The sequence below is a fragment of the Martes martes genome (assembly GCF_963455335.1).
Source record: "Martes martes genome assembly, chromosome: 3".
NCBI lineage: Eukaryota > Metazoa > Chordata > Mammalia > Carnivora > Mustelidae > Martes > Martes martes.
In genome coordinates, this window is record NC_137890.1 from 149,107,515 (window position 1) to 149,128,453 (window position 20,939).

Consider the following 20,939-nt stretch of genomic DNA (forward strand, 5'->3'; position numbering starts at 1 on the left):
TAAGGATTGCCACCCCAGCTTTCTTTTGATGTCCATTAACATAGTAAATTGCTTTCCACTCCCTCATTTTAAATATGGAGGTGTCTTTGGGTCTAAAATGAGTTTCTTGTAGACAGCATATCAATGGGTCTTATTTTTTAATCCATTCTGATACCCTGTGTGTTTTGATGGGGGCATTTAGCCCATTTACATTCAGGGTATCTATTGAAAGTTATGAATCCAGTGCCATTGCATTGCCTGTAAGGTCACTGTTACAGTATATTGTCTCTGTTCCTTTCAGGTCTGTTATTTTTAGGCTCTCTGTTTGCTTAGAGGATCCCTTTCAATACTTCCTATAAGGCTGCTTTGGTGTTTGCAAATTCTTTCAGTTTTTGTTTGTTCTGGAAGCTTTTTATCTCTCCTTCTATTTTTCAATGACAGCCTAGCAGGATATAATATTCTTAGCTGCATATTTTTCTCATTTAGTGCTCTGAATACATCATGCCAGTCCCTTCTGGCCTGCCAGGTCTCTGTGGAATAGTTTGCTGCCAATCTAATATTTCTACCACTGTATGTTACAGACCTCTTGTCCCGAGCTGCTTTCAGGATTTTCTCTTTGTCACTGAGACTCGTAAACATTACTATTAGATGGTGGAGTGTGGACCTATTTTTATTGATTTTGAGAGGGATTCTCTGTGCCTCCTGGATTTTGATGCTTGTTCCCTTCCCCAAATTATGGAAATTCTCTGCTATAATTTGTTCCAATATACCTTCTGCCCCTCTCTCTCTTTCTTCTTCTTCTGGAAACCCAATTATTCTAATATTGTTTCATCTTATGGTATGACTTATCTCTCAAATTCTCCCCTTGTGGTCCAGTAGTTGTCTCTCTTTTACTCAGCTTCTTTATTCTCCATCATCTCCTTCTTTATTCTCCATCTCCTGTTGGGTTTGTAGGTGTTCAGAATGGTTTGATAACTATCTAGCTGAACTCCTGAGACCGGATGACATTTAGGTCTCCTACTCCTCCCCCATCTTTCTCCTCCCCTTATGGATCTTTTTCAATGTCATTCTAATTTTGTATTTTGTACTATTTTTCATCTTTCCTCCATTATTTGTCTGGTGGTTTATTATGCTTATTTTTTCAAAGACCTGGGGTTTTAATTTATTAATTTAAGTCACTCCTTTCCTGTTGTCTAATAGTTTTTATCTCTGTTCTTTATCTCCTTATGTTTTGTTTGGCTTGAATGATGGTTTCTTGGCTAAATGCTTGAGTACAGGATTTTATTCATTTTCATTCTTTTATGTATAGACCAATGTTTAAGGCTATGGAATTTCCTCTGACCTATTTGTGCCATTCTGCACAGAATCTATCCAATATAGTGTTTCCATTATTATGATTTTTCACAAATTCTCATATTATGTTTGTATTTTCTCATTTATATAAAAATTGCTTAATGGAAGGTTTTAGGTTCTCCAACTGGAAGTAGTATTTTGTTGCATCATGATCAGAGAATGACATCCGTAATATCCCTGTTTTATGATATTTACTGATAATTTTGTGACCAATTATAGGACCGGTTTTTGTGGATGTTCCTTATGTGGCTAAGAGAATAATCTTTTCTATCTGGATAGTTTTTTATTTATTTGAAGATTATACTATATTTTCTTTGTATTTTACTTATTTTTTTATCTTGTTCTCAGAGTGATGTTTTAAAATCTATTATTCATGTTTCTGTTTCCTCTTACACTACCCATGATCTCCATTTTATGTGTTTGGTTGTCACTTGGTCCTGGCCATTTATAGCTGTTGTGAATTTTGTTGTGAATTTTGAGGTTGTTGTTATAGAATGATCTTTGTTTTATGGAATGCTTTGGCCTTGAATTCAACCCTGTCCATTATCAGGGCCACTTGGACACTCTTCATGTTTTTGTCAACACACGTCTGCCCACCATCCATTCCTAGTCCTTCTAAATTATGTTGTTTTAGATGTGTTTACTGTGCTCGTATTGGATTGAGATTTGCTTTAGTAACCGAATTCAAAATCTTATTCTTTTTTCTTTATAATAATCATGTTAAGCCCATACACATTGGTATGGCTAATATGTTTTGTGTCATTTTTATGTTATATAATTATTATGTTTTTTATGTATATTTAATATGATTTTACTCCCTGAGATTTGTTTTGTTTGCTTTATTATTATTATTATTATTTCTATAGGTACTTAGGAGGTTCTGTCTTTTGCTCTACTAGTTTCCTTTGTAATGACATCTTTTGTGATGTCTTACAAATTTCACAGTCTGGTAGATAAGTTTTCAGTGGTATCTATTACCAGTACTATAATCAATGATCTTCTCCTACTTCTTCTCTCTTATATTCCCATATTTTTCTTGCATTCTTCCTATTTTCTTAGAACATACCATATTTGTATGCTATCCTTTCATCCAGATTTCCATGTTGGTTTCAATTTCTTATCTAGAGCTAAATACATTAAATATCTTCTACTTAGTCTTTTTCCTAAAGTGTTCCCAATCATTTGTAGATTGGATAAACCTAGTAGAGTTGCTCTCATATTTTCGGCTCAGGATGCCTTTATGCTCATATTATGTGGGTCCCAATGAACTTTTGTTTATGTAGGTTAGTGCTATTAATAGTTAAGATATGTAATTAATACATTTAAAAATAACAAAAAGAAGCAAATAACATGTTAACAGTAAATATTTGATAGACAATAATCACATTTCAAAACATAAAAATAGTAAAGTAACTTAGTTTTATACTTTCGCAGATTTTAATATAGGGCTTAATGGAAAACAGCTAGGTTCTCTTATCTCTTGCATTTAGCTTGAGATTTTTGTTGTTGTTGTTGTTCCAGTGGATGTTTATGAAGAAAAGCTAGCCTCCAGCAAATATGTCAGTGGGAAGAGGAGGGGTATTTTGATTGCTTTTTAAGATACTTTTGGATGTTTCATCAATCCTCTGGAAAACTGGTACACTCTGAGAAAATTAGAATAAATAAACAGAAGGCATCTTAATATTTTTATATAAATGCTTTGGCATCAAGGACACCTGAGGGTCTCCAAGATCATTCTCAGAGAACTGCTTTCATAGTAGATTCCAGGGGAAGGGCTTTGTGCCCTGTATCACAGGAACATGAGCATTGAACAGATTTTCTACAACCTTGTACTTGGAGGATAACTGGGCTGAGTACAAAATCCTCAGCTTGAGTTTCCTTTCCATGTGCTTCTTGAACATGCTGTTCCACAGCTCATAAGAATTTGACATCAATCTAATTTTCCTACTTTTCTAAGTGCTCAATTTTATCTAGAGGCCCTGCCTTTCTATGTTGCATTTCATTCTAATGATTTATGGAGAACATGTCTTGAATCTAACCTGGGTCCTTACATGGAAGGTCCTTTCAAAATGAAGATTTAGGTGGGTTTTTTCCCCTTATTTCCAGAAATTTAAAATGGGTTAACATGTTAAAATATTTTTTCTTTTCCATTGTTTTACATTTTTATTTTTCAGAAATGATAGATAGATAGATGATAGATAGATAATAAATAGATTCTAATTTTCTTTTTCTACCTTATATTTTAGTCACTTTTTCTCTGGATAGTTTTACTTTTTAAAATCTTATTTTCATTCATTTGATTGTATTTCTGTAGTTCTTCAATGTTCTTTATTAAAATATTACTTGAATAATATTCTTTTTTAAAACATCTTGTAGATGTGTCTACATTGACAAAACAGTCTTGTGTTTTTCCTTCTATATATTTTTTTCTGAATTCAATCAGTATTCATTGGATTTCTTTTATATTGCCCATCTTTAGTCTTTTAAAATTTCTGAATTAGACTCTTTGCTTTTTTTTCTTTTTCTTTTTCTTTCTTTCTTTTTTTTTTTTTTTTTGAATTAGACTCTTTCTATGTACAGATTTCTGTTTGAGGATTTAGAATCTTTAATTTAGTTTGGGGTATCGCATCATAACTTTTCTGGGCTCCATCGTTGGCTTTTATTCTGGTGGGTAGAGGTATTCATTTGCTGAAATGTTTTCATCCTCATTTAACATTTTCTTCTCAGTTGTTGGCATGGATTTGATCTGATTTTTCTTATGCCTGGGCATCTTGTGGACAAGATCTTAGTCCATAAATGCCCTTTTCAGGCAGTAAGATTAAGTTTAAATTTGTAATGGATGTCATTGTTGGTGGTGATAAGATGAGAGGAGAAAGGGTCACCATGGTGTGCCTTGTCCCATTTTCTGCAAAATACTGTGCATGATTTCTCCTCTTCTGTTTTCTCACGATTCTGGTGCCAAGAAGCAGCTTCTTCTTCCAGTCACCTCCTTCTCCCCTGAATTGTCATCCCTAGTCCTCAGCCCTGCTCACCCCAAGCTGTTTCCCTGGTGCTCTAAATGTCCAAATCTCCACCTTGTGTAAAGGTTTTAGCAATTTGCATTGCACTTCTCTTGCAGCTGGTGGTTTTCTTTGTGTTGTTGGATCTGTTCTCCATTTTCTTCTCCACTTTCTCTGGAGAATCTTAGGTCCCTCCTCCCTACTCTGCCCCCACACACAGTAAGAATACCACTGAATCTCTTCCCGTTCACTTCTCTATTAGCTTAACTTGAAACACGTGGCACATGTGTCACATGTTGTCTATACACGTGGCATGAGTGAAATGTGGCTATGCCTGTAATTCTTGGTCATCTTCTAGTTTGTGTGTGTATGTGTTTGTGCAATGGAATTGAGTTCAGGCACCCACTATTATCCTGGAATTTATTTTCTGCTGCTCTTTTGGAAGTATAGACACCTGTGAACATGGACCTTACAGAGCAGTTTCAAGATCCCATGAAGACCCATGAATCTTCCCCCAGTAGAAGAATAGGCACTGAGCCCCCAGTTTCTGAAAATGTTCAAGAAGTAATTATAAAGTCTGCAGCTTCCAGAAACAATCTCCACATTTTGCCCATATTGGAACTGGTGGATTAGTATTTTCTTTTAATTTAATTTTATTTTTTCAGTGTTCCAAGATTCATTGTTCATGCACCACACCCAGTGCTCCATGCAATATGTGCCCTCCTGAATACCCACCACCAGGCCCTCCCAACCCCCCCCCCCCCCGCAACTACTCTCCTGTCCAAAGCCCTCAGTTTGTTTCTCAGAGTCCACAGTCTCTCATGGTTCATCTCCCCCTTCTATTTCCCCCAACTCACTTCTCTCCTCCTCCCAGTGTCCTCTGTGTTGTTCCTTACGCTCCACAAGTAAGTGAAACCACATGATAATTGACTCTCTCTGCTTGACTTATTTCACTCAGCATAATCTCCTCCAGTCCCAACTGTGTTGATACAAAAGTTGGGTACTCATTCTTTCTGATGAAGGCATAATACTCCGTTGTATTTATGGACCATATCTTCTTTATCCATTCGTCTGTTGAAGGGCAGCTTGGCTCTTTCCACAGTTTGGCAACTGTAGCCATTGTTGCTATGAACATTGGAGTACAGATGGCCCTTCTTTTCACTACATCTGTATCTTTGGGGTAAATACCCAGCAATGCAATTACAGTGTCATAGGGTAGCTCTATTTTTAATTTCTTAAGGAATCTCCACACTGTTTTCCAAAGTGGCTGCACCAATGTGCATTCCCACAACAGGGTAAGAGGGTTCCCCTTTCTCCAAATCCTCTCCAACACTTGTTGTTTACTATCTTGTTAATTTTGGCCATTCTAAGTGGTGTAAGGTGGTATCTCAGTTTTCAATGGTTTAATTTATCCAATTAATGACTTTATTATAAATATATTCATATTGTTATTGACTTTTTTCTTATTAGCTTTCTATGCTTGGTAGATCAGACTCACTTTTGTTTCTTTTTGAAAATATGATTAGTGAATCTATCATAAAGTGCATGTTTATAGAATAGATATTTAGGGAATTAACTAGAGCTTGGGAAAATACTCTAATAAAATATAAAGACCACTGGTTAAGCAAGTATTTCTGTGATAAAGTTTTAGAATTACTCTGTAAGAGAGTGATTTTCTAACTAATAAAAAGACATGAATAGTAGTTTACGTAGTCTTTGAATTGTATTTAATAGGAAATGCTAAATTTAGATTTTGTTGCTCATTTAAAGCAGAACAAATTCAGAGGAATAGAGACTATTTGTTTATATTGTACAAAGTCAAGTAATCAAATGAGTTCGAATTGACTCATTTTCCCTCAGATCAAAAATGCATGTTGAATGTGAAATGATTGAAAAGGCATTTCCTCACTCAGGAAATAAGAGCTAAGTAATTTTCCTTCCAGTCTGAGTGCATTTTAGAAGAACAAAAATATGGCTGACTTTTGGCCTGTTCTCCCACTTCTTAGAGGGGTTGCTTGATGGCTGTGACATCTGTACTCAGCACTTCAGAGCCACTTGAGGGCATTGTCATTTGACTGACTGCTTCCCAGATGAAGATGTTTTTGGGGGAGAAAAAGGAAGTTTGATAGCTCTGGTCGTTTCGGTTGAATAACATTTAAAATAACTGCAACATGAGCATATGTGTGTGGGTGGATATATTCACACACATGCACACAGACACATGCATGTGCGTACACATGTGTACATACATCACTCAGGGATAAGACCTGGTCTAACATGATATGATATTGCATAAGTAAGGGTATGTTTTGTTCTAGTTTCATATATCCAACATGTCATTTCTTGCTTAAATGTCGGTTTCAATTTCTTTTATCTGGTAAATGAAATTCCAGTATTTAGCAATAACAAGAGATCTGTATGCAGGTTTTACAATCTATTTCTATAGCCCTTGGAGGTCTGCAGTAAATCCAGTTTCTGAGCCACAGCATGTTCAGTTGGTTGTAGTTTTTCATAATAGTTTCTTATCATTGTGTGTGAGAAAACCAAACTGTAAGCAGTGAAACCAGGAAGGGACATGGCAGGAGGTGGCCTCCTCCATGCTCCCATTGGGGAGCACTTTTGGCAAAATGATCTGAGAATGATGGAAGCAGGAGACACTTGTCGTTTTCAGTAGTTTTACATTAGTGGTTGTGGAATGGTTAAATTCCACACCTATTTAATAGAACAGGTCATTAGTTGAAAACTATCTCCACAATTTTAAATCCTAAAATAAAAGAAAAAAATATCCACACATATGCATGTATGAGTGTGTGAACATATACAATTACTTGATTGCCATTAGAATAAGAAGTAATAGCTTCCAATTCCCAGAGGTTTTATTTCTCGAAATTACAGGATTTGCAAATGTGGTTTTAAAGGGAAGTTTTACTAGATTAAAACACGCTAATTATTTATATACATCTCCCTTCAAAAATTACATCTATTAAGTAGTTTTGGGAAATCTTTAACTGTCAGTTTCCTTACTTGATTTATCCTCTGATTTTATCCATTGAGAAAGGTTTTATAGTGTGCATTTTCTTTTTTGGGAACTGTTAAAGAGATTGACAAATAATTACTGGAATCTGTGTGAACCTTAGGTTTGGCCATCATCACAATGGCTGGACCTTGAACAGATCACTTATAAGCTGCTCATGTGTTTGGAGATCTTCATGTTGGCTTCGCCATGTTGTCCTATGTTTCACCCCAAAACAGATACTTCCAGAATTGCTGAAGAGGCAGTTTAATTATTCTTTGAGCTAATACTATAGCTATTTGGTCAAAATACTATGTATCACCTCTCAGATCTTAGTCAGATGTACCTGAAGCATTCAAAAATAGTAATCCACTTAAATTAGTTAATTTTCAACGTACAAAGCAAGCAGAAGAAGCTAAGGTAAGGGGCACCTCGGTGGTTCAGATGGTTAAGCATCTGCTTTCAGCTCAGGTCATGATCTCCAGGGATCAAGCCCCATGTCAGGCTCCCATCTCAGCAGCGAGTCTCCTTCTCTCTCTCTCTCTGCCTCTCCCCCCGCTTATGCTCTTTCTGTCTCTGACTCTCTCTCAAATGAATAAGCAGAATCTTAAAAAAGAGAAGCTAACGTAAATATGGTGTTTCAAAGAGAAGTAGTGATGATGGTGGTGATCGTGATGAAAATGATGATGGTGATGATGATGATAATGATGATGTGGTGACGGTGATGATGGTGATGATAATGCTGGTGATGGTGATGATGACTGATGATGATGGTAGTGATCATGATGATGGTGAAGATAATGGTGGTAATGATGATGGTGGTGATGGTGATGATGATGGTAATGGTGATGATAGTGATGATGGTGGTGATGGTGATGAGAGTGGGGATAATGATGACTGATGATGGTGATGACCATGTTGATGATGATGGTGGTGATGATAATGATGATGATGATGGTGATGGTGATGATGGTGGTGTGGTGGTGATGGTGGTGATGATGATGATGGCAATTATAGTGGTGATGACTATGATAATGGTGATGGTGATGATGATGGTGATGGTGGTGATGGTGATGGTGATGATGATGGTGATGATGATGGTGGTGGTGATGGTGGTGTGGTGGTGATGGTGGTGATGATGATGATGACAGATGATGATGGTGGTGATCATGATGATGGCGATGATGATAGTGGTGATGATGATGATGATAATGGTGGTGATGGTGATGATGGTGATGTTGGTGAGGATTGTGATGATGGTGTTGATTATGGTGGTGGTGATGATGATGGTGGTGATTGTGATGATGGTGATGATGATAGTGGTGATGATGATGATGATGATAATGGTGATGGTGATGATGGTGATGTTGGTGAGGATCATGATGATGGTGTTGATTATGGTGGTGGTGATGATGACTGATGATGATGGTGGTGATTGTGATCGTGGTGAAGATGATAGTGGTGATGATGGTGATAATGATGATGGTGGTGATGGTGATGATGATGGTGATGATGGTGGTGATGGTGTTGAGGATGACTGATGATGGTGGTGATGACAATGGTGATGGTGATGATGATGGTGATGGTGGTGGTCGTGATGGTAATGATGGTGATGATGGTGGTGTGGTGGTGATGGTGGTGCTGATGATGACAGATGATGATGGTGGTGATCATGATGATGGTGATGATGATGCTGGTGGTGATGGTGGCTGTGATGTGTTTCAGTGTTGTGAGTGTGATGAAGGGAAGTGGGAGGATCTACTAAGGAACACAGAAAATCTCATCTGTGGTCCATGCCTTTTACTTGGGAGTATGAGACAAGAAGGAGCAGAGGTTGCCATCCTGCTACCAGTGCATACAGCCACCCTGCACACACAGACTTCCTTGCACACTCAACACCAAATACTCATCCATGGAGCTAAGCACAGGCACTGTTGGTGTGACAGGCATCTGAGTGGAAGGAGGTGGTATCAGGGGAGCAGTGTGTTGGGATTCTGTGGAGTGCGGAATGCCTGGACAGAACATTTGATAATCAGTTTAAATGTATAGTAGAGTTGATGGGAAAGTCAGAAGCTGGCAGCAAGGGGTAAGTGTGCATCCAAAGGCAAAAGTGAGCATATTTATCAGGGTCCCTGCAGCCTCCCAATGCCCAGGGACTGTCCTAACCAGCCGTGTGCATGTGGGGAGTGGGTAAAACTTGGGTTTGTTCCAGGGCAGGTAGGATGAGACACCCTCCTCCTGCATGGTTCCCTGGGGGCAGGGGGGTTTGAAGTCAGACCCTGCTGGTCTGTGAGGGGAAGCTATATCTCACATCTGCTAGTCAACATCCCAGTACCCCTGCCACATGCTGTGATCTCAGTCCTCAGATCTGAGAAACTCATGAGAAAATTTACCAGAAACTAAAGAACATGACGGTTTAGGTTGATTATTCTTAACTAATGCCAAGAAATGAAAAACAAAAACAAAAACAAACAATAAAAACAAAATAATATTTAAAAATATGACCATCTAAGTTCTAAGTTAAAGAGAAATTTTCAAAATTTTCTGCCTAAATAAGTCACAATTATAACCTGTAAAAATAACCTGGAGAGGAAAAGTCAGACATCTTATCAGAAGATGGGCCAAAAAGACAACAGTGTGCTTTAAAATTTTGAGGAATAATAACTTTGGAATGGGAATTATTTATACAACAAAACTATCAACAAATATGAGATCACAACATAAGCAAGCTGAGATTCAAGAATGTAGAATTATAATCATCCTTAGGTGCTCTTTTAACAAAAACAGAAAAACAAACAAAAAAACTAGCATTCACTCTTAGGAAAGAAAAGAAAAAGGGAAATTGAGAAATAAGAGGCAATTTTGCAGAAAAAATACATAGGAAAATGAGATCTTATGTTTAGATCCATATCTAATATTTAAAGTAACTTTTTGTAATGCCCAATAAAAAAATAAATCTTGACTAAGACTGGACAGACTTTCTTCAAAAAGATTAGTATATGTGGCTTTCCTCCAAGAAGAGGCACAGAGGAATTTCTGTGATGGGAGAAGTGAGCACAGCTTACAGGCCTGGACGGGAGACACGGAAGAGCAAGGCTGGCCCACAGGGGCACCACTGGAGAACATTCCTGAGGGTGCCTGCCCTTGGGGAGGTCCCTGTTGCTCCAGCTGGTGCAGGGATCTGGGAGCAGGAGAGGAGCAGTACCAAAGTGTGGCTGACACATGGGTGGCTGTGACTGATCGGTGGGGACAAGCATTCAGCTGTCAGTCACCAAGAAGGACTTTGGAGGGTCTGTGCCCTAGATAGAAAGAGGGCAGCATGGATCTTATCTTAGTGCCAGCAGTTCTCAGAGCACAGTGGTTGGGGGCTTCTGCTTTCCAGGGTCATGGCCATGGGCTGGAGAAAAGCTCAGCATTGTCTGCCACCTCAGCTAAAACACCAGAGGGCACCAGGACCCTAAGAGGCAGACAATGTGTGGCTTGAAAAATGGGGCCAAGGACGTCAGATGCCAAGGAAATCACCGGCAGGGACAGGCATACCTCATGTCGTTGCACGTTGTGTATATGTATGTTTTTTACAAGTGGAAGGTTAAGTCTTCAGGAAGGTGGAGAAACACCTGCAGGTATGGTAGAAACAGAAGAACCTAGAACCGGAAGTGGAGCCTGAAGAAGGGACTGAACCGCAATCTGGTGATTGTACATATGGCGCGCACTCCAGACTGGAACAGAGAAGGGTTGCTTCATGTGGGCATGTGGGCAAGCAAAAAAAGTGGTTTCTTGCAATGGAAGCTATTCCCAGTGAAGACGCTGTGGAGGTTGTTGTGGGGACAAGGATTTAGAGCATCACATAAACATAGTTGACCCAGCAGCACCACGTCCAAGAAGATGGAATCCAATTTTGAAAGAGGTTCTCCTGTGGGTGAAAGGCCATCAAACTGCCCAGCCTACTGCCGGGAAATTGTCCATCAGTCGATGTGGAAAACTCGGTTGTCGTCCTGTTTTAGGAAACTTTAGCCGCCTCCAGCTTCAGGACAAGAACCAGCACTAGCAAAAAGATAACTGCTCGCACAAAGCTCAGATGATGGCTAGCAGTTCCAACAAGAAAGCATTTTTAAATTGAGGTACGGACATTGTCTTGCAGTATGCTCATAGTAGAATGTACAACTTGGGGTGTTTTAATGTTGCAGTTGAAATCAGAGATGGATTATTTCTCTTTGGAAAGAAAATCCATTTCATTGTATGATGTTTTTACTGATCATGATACAAATCAAATAGCTTTTCTCCATTGTTATTTAAAGTACTGATGTTAAAACACTGTTTTTATATGTTGTGAGTTTCTGGGTGAGATCACTGAATATCAACACTTGGGGCTTTTCTCCCCAGAGCTCGAAGTGTGTATTTGTTGCTGGGGTCTGTGCTGCAGGATACTCCCAGGCTGGTTCCTGGAATGTCTACACTGTGGAGGGACCACTGTGCCCTTGAGATTATTGTCACCATGTCTTAGTGAAGATGCCTTCATGTTCAGCAACAAAAGAGCCCATCCTATCAACTGAATACATTATTTCTTGGTACAAAAGTGATTCTAGCTAAGAAAAAACATGCATGTGTGAGGAGCTGGTGAGGAGAGAGGGTGAGGACACGTGCTTTCTCTTTTGCACTCGCAGCACTGCCCGCCGCGGCTCACAGCCCTGCAGCCATTTCCACATCCTCCAATACTTCAGAGCACAACGGACTCATCTCCCAAACAAAAGTGATTTCCAGAGGTTGCTAGTAGCATTACATGGTATTAGCAATAATTCTTATCATTAAAATTGTGTGACGGTCTCAAATTGTGAGGTATTTTGCATCGTCCTTTAAATGGAATAAAACATTAAATTTTATCAGACATTATGAATTTGTTTTTCTTATTTTTTTAGTGTAAGTTCCAGAAGCATACAGTAGCTGTATCTTCTGAGAGAGATCTGAATGTTTCTGTAAAAGAATTTAATCTTGGTGGCCCAAATAATTCCTAAAATCTATGCATGTAAGTTCAGATTCGTACAGGGAAGTGCTGTAGGGATCTACACACCCTGAGGCCTGTTGGTTTCTGAGTAAAACGGTCAGCGTCTCACTGCCATGGGAGGTCCAGTAGAAAACTGCCGTCAGCGGCCTTTTGGGGGAAATTCTCACCTGTATCCATTCTCTCATGAAAACAACATGAAACATGTAAGTAGTTTGTTTAGTGTAACGTGTTCATTTAACAAGAAGATACACTGTTTATTCAAACTGATCTAATATCGCTGGGCTCTCCAAACACACACCCCTTTTAAATGATTTAATTTTCTGTATTTACAATGGGAATGGTGCATAGTTTTGAATAAATTTAATAATTAAGTGAAATGATTATGTTGTAGAAGTTACTTTGGTGGGGCACCTGGGTGGCTCAGTGGGTTAAGCCTCTGCCTTCAGCTCAGGTCATGATCTCAGGGTCCTGGGATCCAGCCCCACATCAGGCTCTCTGCTCAGCGGGGAGCCTGCTTCCCCCTTTCTCTCTGCCTGACTCTCTGCCTACTTGTGATCTCTCTCTCTGTCAAATAAATAAAAAAAATCTTAAAAAAAAAAAAGAAGTTACTTTGGTGTTTGCCTAATATTTGCATGTTTAATTATGTGAGCAGGTGTCACAGTGAGTGTGTAGGTAGTGTGTGTATTTGTGGTGTGAGCAGGTGTGACGTGAGCACACAGGTGTGTGTGTGTATTGATGGTGCGAGCAGGTGTGACAGCAAGTGTGTGTGTGGTGTGTATTTGTGGTGTGAGCAGGTGTGACTGAGCACACAGGTGCATGTGTGTGTGTTTGTGTTGTGAGCAGGTGTGACTGTGAGCACACAGGCACGTGTGTGTGTATTGATGGTGTGAGCAGGTGTGACACTGAGTGTGTAGTGTGTGATTTGTGGTGTGAGCAGGTATGACTGTGAGCACACATGTGTGTTTTGATGGTATGAGCAGGTGTGACAGTCAGTGTGTGTGTAGTGTATTTGTGGTGTGAGTAGGTGTGAATATGAGCACACAGGTGCATGTGTGTGTATTTGTGAGGTTAGCACATGGGCAGCATGGGTATCTGCTGGCAGGACCCTGTTCTCTGAGTCAGCTGAAGCGGTCCTGCCCCACCTGAGGCTCTCCCTCCTCTGCATTCCTCCCTCCTCTCACAGTCTCAGCTGCCTGTGGCGGCTCCTCCTCTGACTCATGGTCTGTGTCCAGCCAGCCCTGCAGCCATCATTCCACCTCACACCTGCTGGGGCCACAACCACCCTCTTAGCAGTGACACGTGTTGACTGAGGCTGGGTGGCCGGCCTGGTCTGCATGGAGCCCTGAGTCCTCAGGGGTCTGGCCCCATGCCTAGCATGCCTCCAGACCCAGCCTCACTTTGAGAAGAATTCAAACCCCCTTTCTGTTCAGAAACTGCTGGTCTAGCTGTTTCTATTTCTAATGTTTTTACTTCATGAAGTTGTGCAAATTTGGAAAATTATGACTGCACTAGATGTGTGAATTTCTCCCATAAAATGCCACTTCTGGAATACTTTCTGGAGCTGTGAACATGTACTGCCTTCCTTCCTATAAGCAGAAAACAGAGAGTCTCCAAAAACTGTACAGGTGGGGTGCCCCCCGACCTGCTGCCCCTGATGGCTTGCAGGAGAGGAGGTCCCACTGGGGCAAAGAGCTGCTTTCCCAGAGCTGCGGGGGTTCTGCCGGAGGGAAGCCCGGGATACAGAGTGTCCTGGGTGTATGTACACTAGGGGACTGCAAAGAGGAAGCTGTACATGCCACAGCTGCACACATGTCCCCCTAGCCCTAAGCAGGGTGGGAATCAAGCCAGGGCTCTTGCCTCAAGGCTCAGGAGGCTGGTCTTGGTGGGACCTGCACACAGAGAGGCTGCCTGCACACATTCTTCTCCCTGAGCGCCGAGGTGTGCATAGCCCTCAGACGTCCTGGGGCCTGTGACTCTGTCCCTGGACATCACGGAGGCCCCTCCTTAGCACGCAGAAATAAGCGATTGAAAAGCGGGGCCAGCATCCCCCTGACACCCTTCCCACACTGTTCCATGCAGGTGTGGGCACCTGCTTCCTCCAGGTGAGAGGCCGAACACAGCAGCAAGCTCCAGAAGGTGCCCCCAGACATGTGTGGTTGTGAAGAACAAGGGGCAAGGTCAGGACCTCTCTGCTTCCTCAGCAAGGCTGTGAATAAACTGACTTCCTTCTCATAAGTGAGCCCGTATAGTGGCTGCCAGAGACCAGAGGAAACACTGTGTCACAGAGCTTCTGACAGCACAAATCCTGGACCCGTCACCGGGAGGCCGTGCTCACTGACGAGTGACCTCAGCCCTCGACACTCACTCTGTCACTTCCAGTCTGAATACGTGCTTGCATGTTATGCTCAGAAGGACCCAGGTAGATTTGTGGGAGTTTATGGATTTCGTCGCTGTGACTAAGGCACCATGGTCATGCTCGCAGGAGCCGGCAGGTTGGCCGTCCCACCCTTACTGCTCACATGGGGTTGGCAGCGGCCGTCTTGGGGCCGAGGCTGTGTTTCCCAGATGTAACCAGGCTCAGGTCCACCATCTAGCATGCTGATGTGAGCCAGACATAAGCAACCCTCCTCACTGATTTGCTGTAAGAAAAGCAACCCGTTCTCCATTTATTCAGCAAATGTGTGTGCTCTGCCTGGCTATGTTCTGGTGCACGTTTTCAATCCCATCATCGTTTTTCTCTAAAATATCTATTTAAGATGTCTTCACACATCTGCCCCAGACGTCTGGTTATTAACAGTAGGTGCTGGGAGCCCTTTGGAGTAACTGTCTCCCTCACAAGAGTCCGTGCAAGTCACATGTGGTCCCTCTTTGTTTCTTGCTGTTCCCCACGCAACATGCACTCTTTGCCATGGCCAGCCACAGAGCCCATTAAGTCACAGCCTTCCCACACAACATGCTGCAGCCAGCCACGGAGCCCACCAACGCCACTGGCTGATTTTGCTCAACATCATGCCTCAGATTCGTCTACGCCATTTGTATGGAGGAATTTTTAAAAATTTCCATGTGATTTCCACTGTTGATCTTTGTGCTCTAAGGCCACTGGGCAAGCAGAGCTGTTTCCATTTTGGTGTACTATGAGTAACGTCATCGTGGACACTCTTGTGGCCTTGGGGGGGGGGGGGCCGAGGTCACTTCTGCTCTCAGGCAGCAGGAAAGTGGCTCCAGGGGCACAACCAGGCTGGTTCCAGAGTGGCCGCTCCAGGTCATGTCCCCCCAGTCCTCTTCCCTTTGGATTTGGGTCAGGAAGTGTCTTGGGGTTTTTTACCTGCTTCACTTGTTTATGGCTCTTTCTGAGTCAAGCAAATCTAGCACGTTTTATCCCACAGACGGCGTGGTGGTGAGCTCTCAATGCACAAGCACAAGGAGGAAAGGTCCGTCTCACAGGAAAATGCTCCTGGTTTTTGTCAGTCTAGAAGTGCATCCTCATATGTGTGGTTTTCATGCCTTGGCTCCTGCTCCACACACACCAGGGGCGGAGCATACTAGCCGCACAGACCCCACATGCTAACCTTCCATCTCCACACGAATGTTTGACTGTCTTTGGAAACACTGTCTTTGATTTAATTTCATTGAGAAATTCAGGAAACATCCACTTTTTACTTTCATGCGGTGTTCTTTTCTAAGTTAAATTTTATCTTTATGGACTCAGAGAAAAATATATCTAATTTTGAAAAGATACAATCTTCTATTTTTTACAACAAAGCCCAAGTAATATTTTAAGAACCTCAAGTAGACATCCTGAACTTGCTGTCCCTTTCCCAGGCTGAGATCTGAGTGATCTTCTCTGTGGTGTGAGCTCCTGGTGGGCAGCACACGGTCTGACTCTACATACCGTGAAGGACGACCGACCACACGAGGTTGGGTTAGACCCAACATCTCATTCGGACTCAGAAACCAGAGTCTTTGATTTTCTTGATCTTACAGCCCAGAGTTCTTTATTTGAGATAATTGCTAAAGCTCTTCTGTATCTGACTGATTCCCCTGCCTCTTCCTCCCTCGAGGGAGCGGTGGTTGGTACAGGGTCCTGTCTTTGTGAGCCCCTCTCTCACACGCACACACACTCATGCACGATTACATGCACCATGTGTGGAAACCGACCTCGGCTCATTTTGAAGGTGCCCAGAACCCATTCTGCTGACCCGACACAAGGAGGACATTGACCCCAAAGGACGGTCCCTGCCTCTCACCTGCCCAGGAACTCAAGGGTTCCACCCCACTCATCCACCAGATTCTCTGTGACTGGGATACTGAGCGTGACAGGGGGTCACAGCCTCCCCCGGCGGGGGCCATGGCTAGGGGAGGCCATCAGGAACTCCAGCCTTGGTGGGGAAGGTCAGGAGCAGAGGCCAGCTCTGGCAGCACAAGGGCTGGACCCCGCAGGCAGGGAAGCTCAGGGGCAAGAGCTTTGGGCAAAGCTTGTGCAGACCTCACACTGTATTCTTTGCAGGATTTGACTATCTTCCTGTCAGAGATGGGTCTCTCTTCATAGTAGGCTGTGTGCATATAAGACTTGAACCCTGGCTGGTTTCTAAGTCCATTTCAAAAATCACCTTGCAGCTCCACGAAAATCACAGGACAATGTTAGGGTCCGTGATCAAAGGAATGAGACTGAGGCAAAACGAAGGTCAAGCAAAGCTTTATTTCACGCCAAGCATCAAAAATCAAACCGACCGGTCGGGGCCGTCTCTTACAAAGAGGCAACGATGAGGAGGACGATGACCCTGACGACGCTGCTCCCCACGATGCTGCTCCGATGACAACCCCGATGACGCCGCTCCCGGCGAGGCCGCTCCCTGACCACTATGACGACCACGACTACGACAACCACGACACTCCCAATGACCACAATGCTCCTGACACAATGCTGCCAATGACTATGACCCCGGTGGCGCCTCTCCCGACAACTACCCCGACAGCTATCCCCCCCCCACCCCTTCACAGACTAACCTTTATAGAGGTGGTTGAGCCTGGCCCACACACAGATGGCCAATGAGATTGCAACACACAGGGAAAACTGCACAGTCATGCTCGGTGGGCAATACGGTTGGCCAATTGAATTCCAATTCACCATAGCAAATATATGCGCACCCCACTGATTGGATGTCTCCATCCGGCCTGGCCCACCCCTATATTCAGCGTTTGCAAGTAAGTTCCTCTGGGAGGGGCAGGGTCAATCCAAGTTTACAACGAAATGGCTTCCTCTGGCTAACCAGGCCCTTACAGATAGTACATGCTTACCTGAAGCACGACTGATTCTGAATGGAAGCTAGTGTCCAAGAAAGAGGAGGCTCTGCCTGTGATCTGCATGAGAGGACTTCATCATCAGCCTACAACCGTCACCCTTCACAGATGACAGCGGAGCTGAGTGTGGGAAAGAGCAGGGACCTCAGGTGCTTTCTCCATCTCACTTTTCCTGTCAGAACACTTCAAAAGGCCCTTTAAACCACCCAGGCAGGCAGGTCCACAGCGGGGCTGTTTCTAGTCTGGGATGACAGAGCGTCCAGTCTCTCCTGACCACACTTACGTTGTCAGTGCGTCTACCTCTGTGCACTGTCTGTTGGCCACCGACTGGTCTCTGCAGCAGGTACAGAATCGAAGTGATCACAGTCCCTGCACCTAAGGAGCTGACACTTTGGTGACAGGACAAAGGGTGTACTTCCAACTCCATTTCACATTCTGAAAGCTGCTTGTTTGTCTCATTACTCTGGAAGATTCAGGAACCGAACCTCACCCGTCCCTTTAACAAGCGGCCATCACCACCCCTCTGATGTGGGGATTAGTGATGTCTGCTTTTGTGAACCAACAGAGTGAGAACAGGCATCTTTCAAAATGCAGAACCCACCTCTGAGTAGCAGGTGGGCCTCAATAAAACAAGCAGAAACTGTGCAAAAATGTCTGTGAGGGGATCTATTGCAAGGACAGTTTTCAATGGTCAGACACTGGTCTAATGGCCCAGAGAATGGGGCCACACAGAGCCTCAGTGTTGGTCTCTGCTGGTGGATGGGGAACTCAGCCATGTGCTTCTCCAAGTCCTGCCCACTGGGGGAACTTCTATCCCCACCATCCCACAGGGACGGCCCAGAGAGGAGCTGGGTGCCAGGGGGGCCCACTTCCAGATGTGGCCTGGGTGCCCTGGGAGCCATCCGCACCCTGCACCCCAGATTTCCTCTTCTCTGTCAGCAGATCACAGGAGCTCTTCGAAGCCACAGGCTGGGAGAGAAGGGGTAGGGTGGGCGCGGGGACTCGGGCACTTGCTGCTCCTCTGTGGGACTCACAGGTCACTTCAGGGCTGCGTGAGTCCAGCTCCTGGGCACGACTTACCCATGATGATGGAGCGTGGCAGTGCACACCCAGCTCCATGGCCTGCTGGGTCAGGCAGACCCACAGGACCACGGTCAGCCCAGCTGCTGGCCAACTGGATGCCTCCAGAGGCTGATAATGCTATGTGTGGATACAGCCTCTCTTCCCTCCCATGTCACCTTGTGCAAGATCCATCAACAAAATCAGACCGTTTTCCTCAACTAAACCTTGACTATCTTTTGAGAAAGATTCTCTTATAGTTTTGTTGTCACTGTAAATGATGATTTTCAAGTAGCTTCACCATTTTGGTGCGTAGAACTGTGACTACTACCAGCATGCGGCTCCTATGCCCAGCCCTCTTGTGGTCTTGCTGCTTCTAGAGACTTGCCCGTGTGGTTAGTTTGGCCTCTGACGCCCTGTGCTCCCCAGGTCTTCCCATCAAGTGCACCCCATGGGAGCCGCTCACCTTCTGTTTGGACTCCTGTTTGCTCTCGGGTTTGCAGAGTTTGCTGACCTGCGTGTTTTCCCCAACAGATGGCTGCGACCAGCCACTGGCATCCGCGCTGCCTGCCTCCTCCTTCAGTGGTTCCTCTGAGCTGTCCAGCAGCCATGGCCCCGGGTTTGCGAGACTGAACCGCAGAGATGGTAAGTCAGAGGGCTGCCTCCCATTGATCCATGGCGACTCACGGACTTTCAGCAATTCCTGCCTATTTTTTTAATAAAATGCTGTAAGTGGATTATCTGTGGCACAGAAAGAAAATTGCAAGCAAGTGGTAGGCGTGTGGGCATGTTCCCATGTGAGATCGTGCACATAAAGAATGAAAGTCAGGCCTCTCTCCACGTGCACATCGGGGCCATGGAGTGCCCAAAACGGCGGTGAGCTGCGTGAGTGTCGCGCACGATCAGGCCAACATTCCAGTCACAAGAATACGTACATACCTTTAAATATACCGACTGTTTAGCTAGGAAAATATTTTTTCTATCACAAATATTCACTTCCTGGAGTCTATTAACCCTTAGCGTTTAATTACTCATCTTCAAGTGGGACAGAGACTTCGGGGGGCGTATTAACTTCCTATTGCCTCTGTGACAGATTCCATCAAGATTTAGGGGTGTAAAACCACATGTGTATTCTCTTAAGGTTTTGAAGGTCAAAGGTCTGGGATGGGTCTCAGGGGCTGAAATCAAAGTGCTCGTGAAGCTGGTTCCTTCCTGGGGCACCGGGAGCCTTGAGCTGGGAGCCTTTCCCAGGCGATGGCATCTGGAACTAGCTCTCCCATCTCCAGCACCGTGGGGTCTCCCTGGTTCCGACCCCACTGCCTCCCTCTTCCCACCCAACTCCCTGTGATCGCACTGACCTCTCAATTCAGCCGATCAGCAACCTTAGCTCCCTCCTGCCATGGGAGGCCACCGGTTCCAGGGTCTGAAAAGTAGACTGTCATCCTCCTTACATCCAAGGCTAAAAAGGTAGGCTCAGATACTTGCCAAGTAGAAATAAAGGTAATCATTCCATCTCTCCCCTCCATGTTTCTCAAGGAGGAATGGGAATGCAACGCTATCTTTGCAGCTGGTCAGGGTCACTGTTTACACCTTTGGTGCTGGGGTGTTGCTGGGCACGGTGTTAGCAGGGAACCAAGCTGTCTTCAGCTGCTCCGGAAAAGCTTACGGTCACAGAGGGCATCACCGTGATCCTTGCCGCTAAGCGGGAAGGCGGGAGGCCCGTGTGCAAATGCCGAGGAAGTAGGTCCGGCTGCAGTCACCCCGAAAACCCCTGCAGAAAGGAGAGCCTGACCCTCACCCCGCCTTCTAAATCACTCCCTCTGTTCTTCTCTTCAACTTCTCCTTGTCCTGAGCACAGAGGCTCCACATCCGACCACATTTATTACAGTGAACACTCACAACATAAAAAAGAGTGGTAATTCACATAGGGTTTCATAGGTATTTGAGATTTTCCTTAGAGACAGATGGACAGATACTTCCACTAAAGTGCTTATTACAAAATAGATGTGTAGACGTGTCGACACAGATGATTTTTACATTCCATTTTGTTCGCTATTGAAGGGGCAGAATTAGGTGAGGGGGTGGTTTGGGCTTCCAAAAGGCAGGCCTCTCCAGCCTCTTTCTGGAAAGTAAGTTCAGATGCGTTCGAAAGAAAACCTCGGGCCCAAAAAGGTGTGGCTTACGTCAAGCCACCAAACCAGGGCTGAGTACCCTCATGACCGCGGGTTCAGCC

The 20,939-nt window shown here is 43.9% G+C and overlaps 1 protein-coding gene across 1 annotated transcript in view; it reads left to right on the forward strand.

Moving 5' to 3' along the window:
* The window catches only part of LOC308340279 (contactin-associated protein-like 4), a gene marked incomplete at both ends in the record, with an annotated part of 134,764 nt that overhangs the window by 8,992 nt on the left and 104,833 nt on the right, over positions 1-20,939 (forward strand). Inside the window, one exon of the mRNA XM_080799412.1 lies at positions 19,241-19,351. Within this exon, the coding sequence (XP_080655538.1) occupies positions 19,241-19,351 (111 nt within the window). The remainder of the gene's footprint in view (positions 1-19,240; positions 19,352-20,939) is intronic.